General features: G+C 39.6%; 1 protein-coding gene across 1 annotated transcript in view; it reads right to left on the bottom strand.

The window, feature by feature from the left end:
- sdr42e2 (short chain dehydrogenase/reductase family 42E, member 2) overlaps window positions 1–13,250 on the bottom strand; it is a 37,619-nt gene that overhangs the window by 14,171 nt on the left and 10,198 nt on the right. Inside the window, exons 5-10 of the mRNA XM_052140042.1 lie at window positions 12,667–12,742; window positions 10,018–10,100; window positions 8,350–8,487; window positions 8,201–8,266; window positions 7,602–7,665; window positions 7,029–7,102 (exon numbers count right to left, since the gene is read on the bottom strand). Coding sequence (XP_051996002.1) covers window positions 7,029–7,102; window positions 7,602–7,665; window positions 8,201–8,266; window positions 8,350–8,487; window positions 10,018–10,100; window positions 12,667–12,742 — 501 coding nt within the window. The remainder of the gene's footprint in view (window positions 1–7,028; window positions 7,103–7,601; window positions 7,666–8,200; window positions 8,267–8,349; window positions 8,488–10,017; window positions 10,101–12,666; window positions 12,743–13,250) is intronic.

Here is a 13,250-nt window from a genome sequence, read left to right as displayed (position 1 = left end):
AACACATCTCTATTTACAGGCATTTTTCCCGCTACATTTAAGCAGACTTGAGTATCCCTGCAGCTGGAAAAACCTGCACTTAACCCTACACAGATAGAACACTACAGATAAGTCTCTCTCGTCCCATTCATGATGAAAACATTTGAAAGGGCAGTTTTAACAGAACAATCTGCTACATGACAATCAGTCAGGCTTCAAAAGTGGGCACTCCACCGAGACTGCCCTTCTGTCTGTCACTGAGTTGCCGAGACAGGTGAAAGCTGGATCCAGATCATCCATTCTGATTCTACTGGACCTTTCTGCAGCCTTTGACACAGTCAACCATCAGATCCTACTCTGGGCATCACAGGAACTGTGCTTGACTAGTTTAATTCCTATCTCTCAGGTAGGTCCTTCAAGGTAGCCTGGAGAGGTGAGGTGTCCATGTCACATCAGCTACTTACTGGGGTACCTCAGGGCTCAGTGCTTGTGTCACTTCTCTTCTCTATATACACAACATCACTGGGACCAATCATTTAGGCACATGGTTTCTCTTACCACTGCTATGCCGATGACACACAGCTCTACTTGTCCTTCCAGCCCAACGACACCATGGTGACTGCTCAAATCTCTGCCTGTTTGGCAGACATCTCTGCATTGACGAATGAAACACCACCTGCAACTTAACCCAGCCAAGACTGAGCTCCTTGTCTTTCCAGCCAACCCTGTTGTTGAACAAAATATCACCATGTAGCTGGGTTCAACTTCAGTAACGCCTTCCAAAAGTTAGAAATCAATGGGTAACCATCGATAACCAACAAAATTTCACAGACCACATCTCAAAGACAGCATAATCATGTAGATTTACACTCTACAGTGTCAGGAAGATAAGACCCTTCCTCTCTGTACATGCCACACAACTGCTCGTTCAGTCACTTGTCATAACTAGACTGGGCTACTGTAACGCTCTCATTGCAGGCCTCCGTGCATGTGCAATTAGACCTCTGCAAATGATCCAGAATGCAGCAGCACATCTGATTTTTAATGAACCAAAAAGAGCACATGTTACACCACTCCTTGTCTCTCTTCACTGGCTGCCGGTTGATGCATGTATTAAATTCAAGGCTCTGATGCTGGCATACTGAACAGTCACTTGGTCTGCTCCAGCATACCTAAAATCATTCTGCAGAGCTATGTTCCCACCAGAAGCCTGTGATCGGCTAAGGAATGGCACATTGATGTACCAACACAAAGAGGCACTAAAATACTTTCTTGGACTTTCGGTTTCAATGTACCACGTTGGTGGAATGACCTTCCCAACTCCATCCGTGAATCTGACTGACTTTCTGTCTTCAAAAAACGGCTAAAAGCACATCTTTTACATGAGCACTTAACCAGTCACTAAATCATTTTTTTATTTTATTATTATAATACAGCACCTTTTGTACCACTAAGATGTTTTCGCTTATAATGTATTTCTCTTTTGTAAATTGCTTTAGATAAAAGCATCTGCCAAATTAATAAATGAAAATGTAATGTTTTAAATATACAAGGGAGTCAAAATAATTTTTTTGTGGTAATCAACATAATGCCACAAATACTGTTGATTGAGATGAACTTGTATTTACTCAAAAACAATAAATTCATTTTGATTAGCATTAAACATTAAACTTAATTATGCTTTCTTGCTTTAATTTCAATAAAATAAACATGCTAACAGTAATGCACTTACAATGGACATTTATGGGGCTAGAGTGTTTAAAAGTAGAAATGAGCAGCTCATATTTTTGTCAAAGCGCGTACATGAATTGTTTATTTAAAAAGGTTTCATTTGAGCTGTAAAGCTGCCTAAATCATCCTTTGCAGAGGGTTATATTATGCCTTTGAAAAGCTTGTAAATATAGTGCTTGAATAAGTATGGTCTACGTTTATGTTGCTTTTTGTGCCTGTTTTGGAGCTTGACCTGTTATACAGGCTTGCAAAGACTGAGTAAACGCTGAGAGATTTGGCTTCAGGTTTTGCCTTCACCAGATTATATTCTGAGGTCTTTAAATCAACTAATGGCTTTAATGACCTCCTTTTACCTGGCATTATTTTTACATAAAGCTGGTCTGCACCCTTGTGCTCTCCTGGCACGATGCAATGCCCCCACAGTCTTTCTCCCCTTACCAGTCTACAGATTGGGTATCTACATGGAAAACATCCACTGAGCCAAGAGCCAGGGCAGGTCTTGACTTACCCCCCGACCCAACATACTGCTGTCTACACCACTACAACAGGAATTATCCTAAAAGCAGAAATGCAACACTTTGAGCAGAATTACCTGTTATTTTAGTGGAGTATCTGTAATAACTGAACTTCAGATGTGCGTGCTTCTCATGAGTGTCATTGCATGTTGATTTCAGACTTACTAAAGAAGTTTTTGTGCACGTACATGTATGTACTTGTTTTGCATTTCAGATCTGATGGTTATTTCCATTTAAAGCCACTCTTAACCAACACTTGTTTCAAACACTTATTTTAGCACAGTGTTTGATTGACAGGTGAGTGGTGGTGCTTCGCTGCTGTTCGGGACGCAACAGGACCATGAAGCTATAAATACCTGGAGCTATCCGTTAGCATCCCCATTCATCTCTATGACTGTGCTCAGCTAGCGCAGGTTTCCCAGAAAGTTAGCGAAATTGAGGCTGCCATCTTTGCTAATGGGCACTCAGTTCCGGGATCGGGTGTCACGTGACTGATCACTCTTCAAAGGGAAAAGATAGGGAAAAATATAAATCAATTTCATGCGTTTAAGAGCCATTCAAAAACAATCTGTCACCGGATGACGATGTGCTGAAATAACGATGTAATGAAATAATACAAATTTGAAATGTATCTTGGAAAATTTTTATTTTGTCATAAATCACGGCTACTTTTGAATAACTGTCTATGGAGAAACATGCTTTTTGCTATCGAGTGGTGTAGTTCCAGCTTCTACCAGCAGGCGCTAACCTTCTAACCAGCCAATTCCTGACCCCCTGATCAAGAAATATTAGGGTTTGCACCTCAAATATGTTTACATCCGTGGCGTGCGGTCAGCCCCTGTCAAAGGGGTGACATGAACTGCATGATCACACGGGAAGTTGGCATGCTGTTTCCGAAAGTTCCATTACCCCAGGATCGGCAATGGTATGCTGACTCGCTGACATGCCCTATCTCCCATCTGACGTATTTGGAACAGCTCAACATGAATTAATTTCCCTTGTGGCACGACTGGTAGTGTGTTGTGTCAGATGCATGTGAGACCACAGTTCAATCCCCAACCAAATGAAAAAGTATAAACAATCACGAGCATGATAAGGTGGTTGCTTTTTTGTCCCTAACATTGCATTTTGTCTCTACTAATGGTTAGGGGGGTTTTGGTTGGGGGTAGATTAAATCAAATAAGCATTTCTCTTCACGGTTTTAAACCCTGTTCAGCTGAAAACAATTCTTTTTACAACTGGCTTCTGGCGAACTCTCCTGGATATAAATGGATGTCACACTTGTTTATATGCTCTGAAACACTTACCGCTTTAGCCTCTGGAGGCAGTGTTTTCAAATTCGGTCAATGTATACCGATTTCGGCTAATGAAAAATCAGCACATACTTGCTGATTTTTATGCGAGATCAGGCTGGACGTGAATTGAGACAGAAACTTTATTCAAATTCTGAAATGCTCTTCCCCGAGTTTATTTAACGACGTAATAAATAAATGCATTAAAATACACAAATATACAACTTAAAAAACTACATCAATTTAACGTAGACGACCTCAAAAATCTTAGAGTTGTTCCTTCTGATGGAGCATAAGTGGTCCGTGACAAACAATCAAATCACGCTACGCAATGGAACAACGTGCCCCCTTCAGAGGATTTTTTGAAAGGGTTTTGTGATTCAATTGTATTAGCAGAGTGACAGAAAAGATGACTAATCATATGTGTTCATTTCACCATGCGGGTTGGTCTTATCTCTATAAATGATATATGTACAGATGTCTTATTTAGGAATGGGGGCAAAAGCAACATGATATTTGGGGGATTTTTGGCATCAAAAAGTATGAAAACCCCTTATCTGGATGATACTGTACATCTCACAATTGTATTAAGAGAGGGGCGTCTTTGTAAGATATAATCCCAAAATGCAATTGCAAAATCCACAATTGCAATTATATTGCAAGTTCCCTTTAAGTTTTCTTCAAAGAACGAAAAATTCCACGTTTTGGATTATTTTGAGGGGGAATGTGTCTTGGAAAGCAATAATCAGAGCATGATACTATATTAATGACTAGTGCCATCTAGGGGACAGAAAACTACAACACATATACTGTAATGTTTAATGCTTTGAATGAGTATAACACTTTGAAAATGTATTGGATACTGAATACAAATTGTAAGACTTTGAAATTGGAATGGATGCGGTAGCCATTGTGTGATTGACAGACTAATGGGTCCTGTGTGTGTGTGTGTGTGTGTGTGTGTGTGTGTGTGTGTGTGTGTCCTCACACAGCAGCACTTTACCTGTATGTCTCAACCTAAAGTTCCAGCAAGGAGCTGGTGCTCATGTTTTATTCACACAGCAATCATCAAACCTGCCACCATCTGACCAGAATCACCCCTCCAGGCCGTGGCTTGTGTTTCTCATGAATATTGTATGACACAGTGGCAGTCCACGCCCAGATCTACTAACTCAACTCTTGCTCCCTCTGACTTTAAACTAACTTGATTCTTGGCAATATAGCTAAAAAATATATAGTTATATATACACCCAGATAGCACATGTACATCTCCGAAATGTCTGCTTTACAAACATTCTAAATCGGGATATGGATGTATGAATTCCTGCTAGCACACATACTACATTTGTGTTTATTTACATCTGGAAGATTACTATTTATTTATTTTGTACATTGTTTGCTCATCATCTGTCAGACATATGTCAATATTTATGTCTCGGATGTCAATAAGACATTCAGCAGATGTCTTTGAGACATTTATGATTTAGAATTTTTCCCCTTATTCACAAAATATCTTAAGGCTAAAAGTAGCTCCTAATGCAGAAATTTAAGAGCAACTCTTTAAAAGCTCAAAAACAAATTAATAAAAAGTGTCACTACTCATTATAAGGCTCATAAAATCAGAATCAGAATTAGAATGAGATTTATTGCCAAGTATGCTTCCACATACAAGGAATATGTACAAAACTTTGAGAACATGAAAACTTATTGCCAGGTTGAAAGCATCAGAGACCACAGCCCGTGGACACATTTTTGTTTGGTTTGAGTCTAGAGCTGTCACAGAGACGAGTGAGATATCTCAGGACACATATTTCATTAATATCTTTCAGGGAGTAGGACATTTTTAGCTTACAGCACCTTTAAGCTCCCAAGGGAAAGTTCCTCAATGCTCAGTTTTCCATTACTCCCCAACCCTGGTCATCCATAGCTTACATGTCTTCCATAGCTTAGACAACATTGATGTATTTCCATAATTAAGACAACATAAATCTTCAAGTGATACTGGTAGGATTTATTATCAAGGAACGAATCGAATACCCAAAACAACTTTTTTTCAGCCAATGAAATCACTTCGGGGTCCTAGAGGGATGGTAATGACACCAATGATTACATTTCAATCAGTGTGAACTAAGGTTGCCAACTGTCTTGCATTAGCTAGGATGTCCTATATTCTTGCCAAATTACAGCAAATTGATTTCATTCATATTACAGTGGCAAGATCCTTGAAGGTCCTGTGCTTTAAAATACTTAAGGGTATTCGCATGGTCAAAAGTTGGCAACCCTAGTCTGAATGGGGCCTTATGTTGTCCGATATCTTAAAACCGGATGAAAATGAATGACTTCCACTCACTGCAAATCACCATTAGTGTGAACACCCCAATTGTTTTGCTCAAGTCGCAAAACAAGGAGGAATTGCGATACTAGTCTAATCATTGAACTTTTCACAATTTTGCCTAATTTTATATAGCCAGAAAATCATTACAACTATATAGTGAATTTCGGCTATATCTTCAAGTCTCAACTACCAGTACAAAAAAAATTGTTTTGCATAGCAAACACTGTTGTTAAAGAGAAGACTAGAGCTCCTTTGTTAACTTTATTTAATTACCTGTAATTATGGAGGATTACAGAAATATCATCAAAACAACTTCAATAGAAATATCATCAAAACTTCGGAATGAAGTTTTGCCCCAAGTGAAGGAGTTCAAGTACCTCGGGGTCTTGTTCTCGAGTGAGGGGACAATGGAGCGGGAGGTTGGCCGGAGAATCGGGGCAGCGGGGGCGGTATTGCACTCGCTCTATCGCACCGTTGTCATGAAAAGAGAGCTGAGCCGAAAGGCAAAGCTCTCGATCTACCGGTCAATTTTTGTTCCTACCCTCACCTATGGTCATGAAGGTTGGGTCATGACCGAAAGAACTAGGTCGCGAGTACAAGCGGCCAAAATGGGCTTCCTCAGAAGGGTGGCGGGCTTCTCCCTTAGAGATAGGGTGAGGAGCTCAGTCATCCGTGAGGAGCTCGGAGTAGAGCCGCTGCTCCTTTGCGTTGAAAGGAGTCAGTTGAGGTGGTTTGGGCATCTGGTAAGGATGCCCCCTGGCCGCCTCCCTAGGGAGGTGTTTCAGGCACGTCCAGCTGGGAGGATGCCTCGGGGAAGACCAAGGACTAGGTGGAGAGATTACATCTCCACACTGGCCTGGGAACGCCTCGGGGTCCCCCAGTCAGAGTTGGTTAATGTGGCTCGGGATAGGGAAGTTTGGGGCCCCCTGCTGGAGCAGATGCCCCCGCGACCCGACTTCGGATAAGCGGTTGAAGATGGATGGATGGATGGACAACTTCATTAGAAAAAGGCCATTAGAGCAAACAGCAGCTGTGGGAATAGGTTACAGTTTGTGCTGAAGTTCAATACTTAGGGTTTGCTGTTTGTTCCAATCGCCAACCCTGAGTATGAACAATAGAAGTAGTGATGCTTGCTAAACAAAGGCCACAAATGAAGGATGGAAGGAAAACATTTACCTCATTTCTTGTCAGAAGCAATGGAATTTCCACTATAGGACTCAGAGCCACATGCAGTCGCTCCATGAGAATTGCTGGGGAAAATGTGAAAATTATTTAGCACATTAATTTCACATTTTGAAAAGATATTAAATTAGATTAAATGCCTCCAGGCACAAGAATATAAAAACCAACTAAGCAATAAGAGAACAAGTTTGAAACGGCTGTTTTTGCCAAATTTTTCCCAAACATTATAATCACACTATGGAACAGTTTTTATTTAAGGTGAAGTGTGTATATATTTCTGTTAAAATATTGCTTCTGTCTTTGCTTATATCTACAAGTAAGCCTTTCATAGGTTGATTTCCCCAAAAAGTGTAAACACTGTGACACTTTCAAAGCATTGTTCTGTTTGTTGGAGCATCCTGGACAGCCCAACACAATCTCAAGCAATGGTTGGGGGCGGGACTATCTGTTTGAAGACAGGTGCGGTGTACAGGAAACCATTTTGAAAAGTCATTCTTTTTGGTGTCAATAGTGCTGCAGAACTTCCACTTAAAATATTTTTTATTAAAAATGTACTTGAGGTCCCACCTGCTGAGTAGACCAGTGATACAGGAAGGTGGATCAATGGTCGATTGTATCCCAGTCTTTCAAACTGAAGAGAGAGGTATAATAGGGGTGTTAGGAGTGTAGGTAAAGGCAGACGAGGATCTACGTGCAGCGGGACTTTATTTAAATGAAAGGGCAACACGAAAAAACACAGACAAAGGAAACATCCACGATGGGAAAAAGTAAAACAAAAACACAGAAGGCATACAAAGGGTTAACCGGCAGGATAAACATGGACACGGAAAGCACGGAACACAGGCATCCACATACATCAAAGACCGACAGGGGAATGGAGAAACAAACAGGGTTAAATACACAGACACAATGAAGACTAAACGAGACACAGGTGAGAACAATGATGAGTGCAGGCAGTGAGGGAGGTCGGGAATTGTGGGAAATGTAGTTTATACAAGGACAGTGAAACACGGGGTGGACAACAAGGAAAACGTGACATGGAACATGATCAGTGGAGAGTGAAACAGAAAACACGGGGCAGACAACAAGGGATCGTAACAAGGGGGAAGAACCTTTAAATAGATACAGCTGGTTTATTCAAGATTTTTGGTTTCAGTTCTACTCACCAGAGGCGTCAACCACTCAAAAACATTGACAGACTCCCCATCATTGATAAAGTAAGCCTGTCCACTCTGAAAACCACAAATCACTCATAAATACATCACAAATAATGTGCGTTCAAACTGCTGATTGCAATCATATTAATATTACACACCGCCACAAAGTTTCGTTTTGCAGTCAGTCCTTCTGATGCTAAAGTATGAGCCATAACCAGATTATCTACATGGACCCAGTTCATCTTGGCATTAGGATCCCCAAAACAAAAGCTGAACAACCTCCTCTCCACATTCACCTAGAAGGAAAGTAGATGAGAGGAGACATGAGACAAGAAAGAAAAGGGAAGAGAAGAGATTTTACATGATGAGAGAAGAGAAGAAATGAGACAAGATGACAACCCATAATGTAACAAGAGGAGTTGAGATGAGACAAGACGAGAAGAGATTACTTGAGACAAGAAAAGGTTACACAAGATGAGATAAGACAAGATGAGAAGAAATAAGACAACAGAAAAGATGAGATAAGACAAGACAAAAAGAAACAAAGAGATAAGAGACAAGACAAAAGGAGATAAGATGAGATTACATGGGTAAAGACAAGAAAAGATGAGACAAGACGAGATAAGATAAGGTTAGATGAGATGAGAAGGACCACGACAAGAAGACAAGATGTCATGAGATAAGACAAGAAATGAAAAGAAACAAGAAGATGAGAGATAAGACAAGAGATGAGAAGAGATGACATGAGACAAAACAAGAAAAGATGAGACAAAATTAGATGAGATAAGAAACAAGACAAGAGGGAAGTTAAGATGAGAAGAGACCGCATGAGACAAGATAAGGTGAGATGAGACAACACAAGATGATACAAGAAAAGGTGAGATGAGATGAGAAGAAACAAGAGACGATATGAAAAGAGACAACATGAGACAAGAAAAGGTGAGACAAGATGAGATTAGACAAGATGAGATGAGAAGAAACAAAACATTAGACAAGATAAGATAAGACAAGGGTGAGACAAGATGAGATAAGACCATACAAGAAACAAGATGAGATGAGACAAGATAAAATGAGATGAGACAAGACGAGAAGAGATGACAAGAGACAAGATGAGATGAGGCAAGACATGAAATGAAACAAAGTGATGAGAGACACGACAGGATGAGATAAGAGTAGACGATATGATACAAGACAAGCCAAGAAAAGATGAGGCAAGATGAGATGAGATAAGGTGAGTTGAGATGAGAAGACACAAGATGAGAAGAAACAAGATGATAGATAGGATAAGAGATGAGACAAGACAAAATGAGAAGAGATGACATGAGACAAAATGAGATGCATTAAGAAACAAGACAAAAAGACAATATGAGATGAGGCAAGAGGCGAGATAAGATGAGATAAGATGAGATGATAAAAAATAAGATGAGACAAGATGAAATGAGACAAGATCAGATGAGAAGAGATGACATGAGACAACACAAGAAAAGATGAGACAAGATGAGATGAGACAAGATGAGAGGAGGTGAGATGAGATGAAAGAAGATGAGATGAGACAACATGAGGTGAGATGAGAAGAAAGAAGATGAGACGAGATAAGGTGAGATGAGAAGAGAAGAAAATTAGATGAGACAAGATGAAACGAGATAAGGTGAGATGAGAAGAAAGAAGATTAGATGAGACAAGATGAGATGAGGTGAGATGAGAAGAAACAAGAAATGAGACAAAATGGTATAAGATGCGACGAGAATAAACAAGAAGAGAAGAGACTGTTAAATACAGTGCGCACACTGAGATCAGTGTGTGAGTGAGAGAGAGAAGAGACTCACCATCACTCTATGTAAATGTCTCCTCTCTTCAGGACCGTAGATACCAGATGGACGCAGCACACATGTATAGAGAAGACCACCTCCTATAAAAACAAGACAATATATTACTATATTACACAAGCAAGCTATCATTGGTCTCCATTTATTTCTTATTTTACATTCATAAACTAATACAAGAATGCATAAATAGTGTCCAAATAAGAAAAGTCAAAGTTCGGCACTTCCCTAGTGGAAATCAATATGGGCTTTTTAATGGTCAACACTTCTCCATGCTGCTAGATAGATGTAACCCTTACAAAATAGTTCTGTGATGGTAGCATATCATATGGTTCTTTGATATATATACCATGGTACTACATTACTTATTCACATACTATTCCATTCCATAAAAAACTATTAGATCGCTTTAATATTTCAGTTGTTTCTCCTAGACAGCAATCAGTTAAAATGAAGAAGTGGAGTCTCCTGCTTTTCAAAGTTCCCTCCTGAGGAAAAACCCTGTGCAATCTCATGTGTCTCTTCTGGAGTTTCAGAAGGGATCTTAAAAATGTCTCAAATTGTGATCAGATCTGCCAAGATTTCAGTATGAACTCATCAAAATCTTTTAAGACCAAATTATTTGAGAAAACACTCTCTTGACGAAACGTCCCTTGAGCGAATTTTGCTTTTTGTCTGTATTTTAAATGTCAATCTGATGCCGTATTCAACTCATTTCTGAGAATTCTATTCCTTTACTCAAGGCTAAATGTATATTATTTCAAAGTGAATCATTTGAAAAGTCTGTCATCATTTACTCATGTCTTCATCGTTTGATTTTTATTTTGTTTTCAGAAGGTCTAACCTGCAAAGGGAGTTTTCCGTATGTCCGAGTTGTGGTTAAAAAAATTAGAAAAGGACCATAAAAATGATTGTGCGCTGTATTACAGGTTTTCTAATGCCGGCTGATTACTTTGTGTGAGGAACAGGTCTAAATGTAAGTCTTTATTTAATGATCAGTATTCCTATCCCACACTTATTCAAGACTGCAGCCTCAAGCGGTGTTACCATTGGTATTGCCATTGGCTCCCATTTGCCATGTGACTGATTCCAATATTTGGATGTATATTTTTAAATAAGATTCAAGAGTCTTCACGGAGAGGGAGATTTTCAGCTATTAAAACCTCCCTGTTCCTCACAGGGAGCTATCGTGTGACTTCGGAAGACTTTGAATGCAGCTGGAGACTTATATTGTTGAGAATTGGTTCGGTTTAGACATAGGGGTGGGGTTGGGTGCTCAAAAGTATCTAATAATAGTTAAATGCAAATAAAATGATTTTGACTGAATTTCATGTCTGTTACATGTTTTATATTGTTGATAATCGGTTGGGTTTAGAAATAAGGGCTGGACTGGGCGAGCTAAAGTATCGATATGATAGTATAATGCACTGTAACTAAAATCATGTATTTCTAAGGATAATAAAACATATTGCAGTTAAAAACGCAATAATATCCAAAAATTGCAGAGCTTGTCACAGACACTTCCGAACTGAGAACCGTTTTGTCTGTGACATTTCATCGCTATGGTCGAGCCTCGCTTATGAGCCTAACCTGGCATGTCAACAATTGTGTCATGTCTTTGGAGAAACATCTGAGACAAAGATGATACTTACATGAAACACAGCTTGAGAACTCCATTAAGTGTCCTAGGCTTTGAAAGACCAACGTCTGGGATTGTATTTACATGGTCCTCCAAGGTACTTCAATGATATCATGGTACTACCATGATCCATGCCAAAAAAACATGGTATTAACATAATACCGTGTTAAATATTTGAAAATAAAAGTGTGCATTATCCATTATGCCACAAGGAAGAACTACGGTTATAATCAGCCGGCAAATATTGGCAGATTTATTGGCCTGGCCGATATATCGGCCAAGCACTATTTTTAATCACACAACTGGAGTGGTGGTGGCGTAGTGGTCTAAAGCACATAACTGGTAATCAGAAGGTCACTGGTTCTATCCCCACAGCCACCACCATTGTGTCCTTGGTCAAGGCACTTAACTCCAGGTTGCTCCGGGGGATTGTCCCTGTAATAAGTGCACTGTAAGTCGATTTGGATAAAAGCGTCTGCCAAATGCATAAATGTAAATGTTACTGACGCTACTAACTCAACAGATTTTACTCTTATTATTTAATAAATGTAATACTTTTCAGTCTTTGTTCATCAAACGAACAAGGGAAATTATACATTCTAAATTGTCATTTGAAATGCCTTCAGACTGATTGAAATAGTAATGTTCTTCTATTAAACAGACATGAGTGTTCGTCACGTTGTGTTCTGCATGGGGGTGAACAATTATAAGCACCAAGCCCACCAACCCAAACACACACACACAGAATATGCTTCAAACACAGCAGTGTCGAATTCACACAGTCCATGGCTTTATAGTTAAGGCTGGGTCTAAATTTAAAACGGTGTCAGCAGGTCTGGTTGGGTTGAGTTGCAGGCTGTGGTCATTACCATAGCAGCCGTTACCTCAATACTTTACCAGCACAGGACACACACACATGATATAAGCAGGGCACATGATACCACTTGCGCTTATTGCTATTGTACACAATAACAGGATCGACTTCAGTGACCAGCAAGTTTCCATTTCCGTACCTTTTACTGATCTTCCGTTGGCAGCGAGCACCATGCGGTCGGCGATAGCTTTAGTCCTGGAGTAATGGTCAATGTGCTAGGACAAAACAACAAGTTCATCTTTTAATAAACAATAAGACCTGATGATCATTCGAAAATTGTCATGCCCTGGACATAAATCATACATTTTCCTACCATCGGAGCAATTCAGTGTTGAAGTGCGACCCACTGTGAATTCAAAGCATGTTTTTGCATTTTTGTGTTCAAAATTGTTTTTTAAAAGTGTAACAAAATGGAACAAAATGCAATCGGATCTCAAAATGTGTGATGCAACGGTCTAGAGCATGTATTACATAGACCAACAATTAAAAAAAAAAAAAACAGCACAGAGAGAACACAAGAATACGATCTGAGTGAACGCCCCTTCAGTCTACTTCAAATAGATTGACTAACTGTATTGTAAAAGGCGAACCATGTACTCTTCTCATCTGCCACAATAATGAAGTCTAATGTCTTTGAATTATCTACATTTGGGGACTTTTTCAGCAAATATTGATGTTTGCAGTTAAATGGCATTAGTTCAATGAATTAATCTACATTTCATG

The sequence above is a fragment of the Xyrauchen texanus genome, chromosome 12, assembly GCF_025860055.1.
Source record: "Xyrauchen texanus isolate HMW12.3.18 chromosome 12, RBS_HiC_50CHRs, whole genome shotgun sequence".
NCBI lineage: Eukaryota > Metazoa > Chordata > Actinopteri > Cypriniformes > Catostomidae > Xyrauchen > Xyrauchen texanus.
Note: the sequence above shows the minus strand (reverse complement) of the source record. Positions and strands in the feature narration are given on the sequence as shown.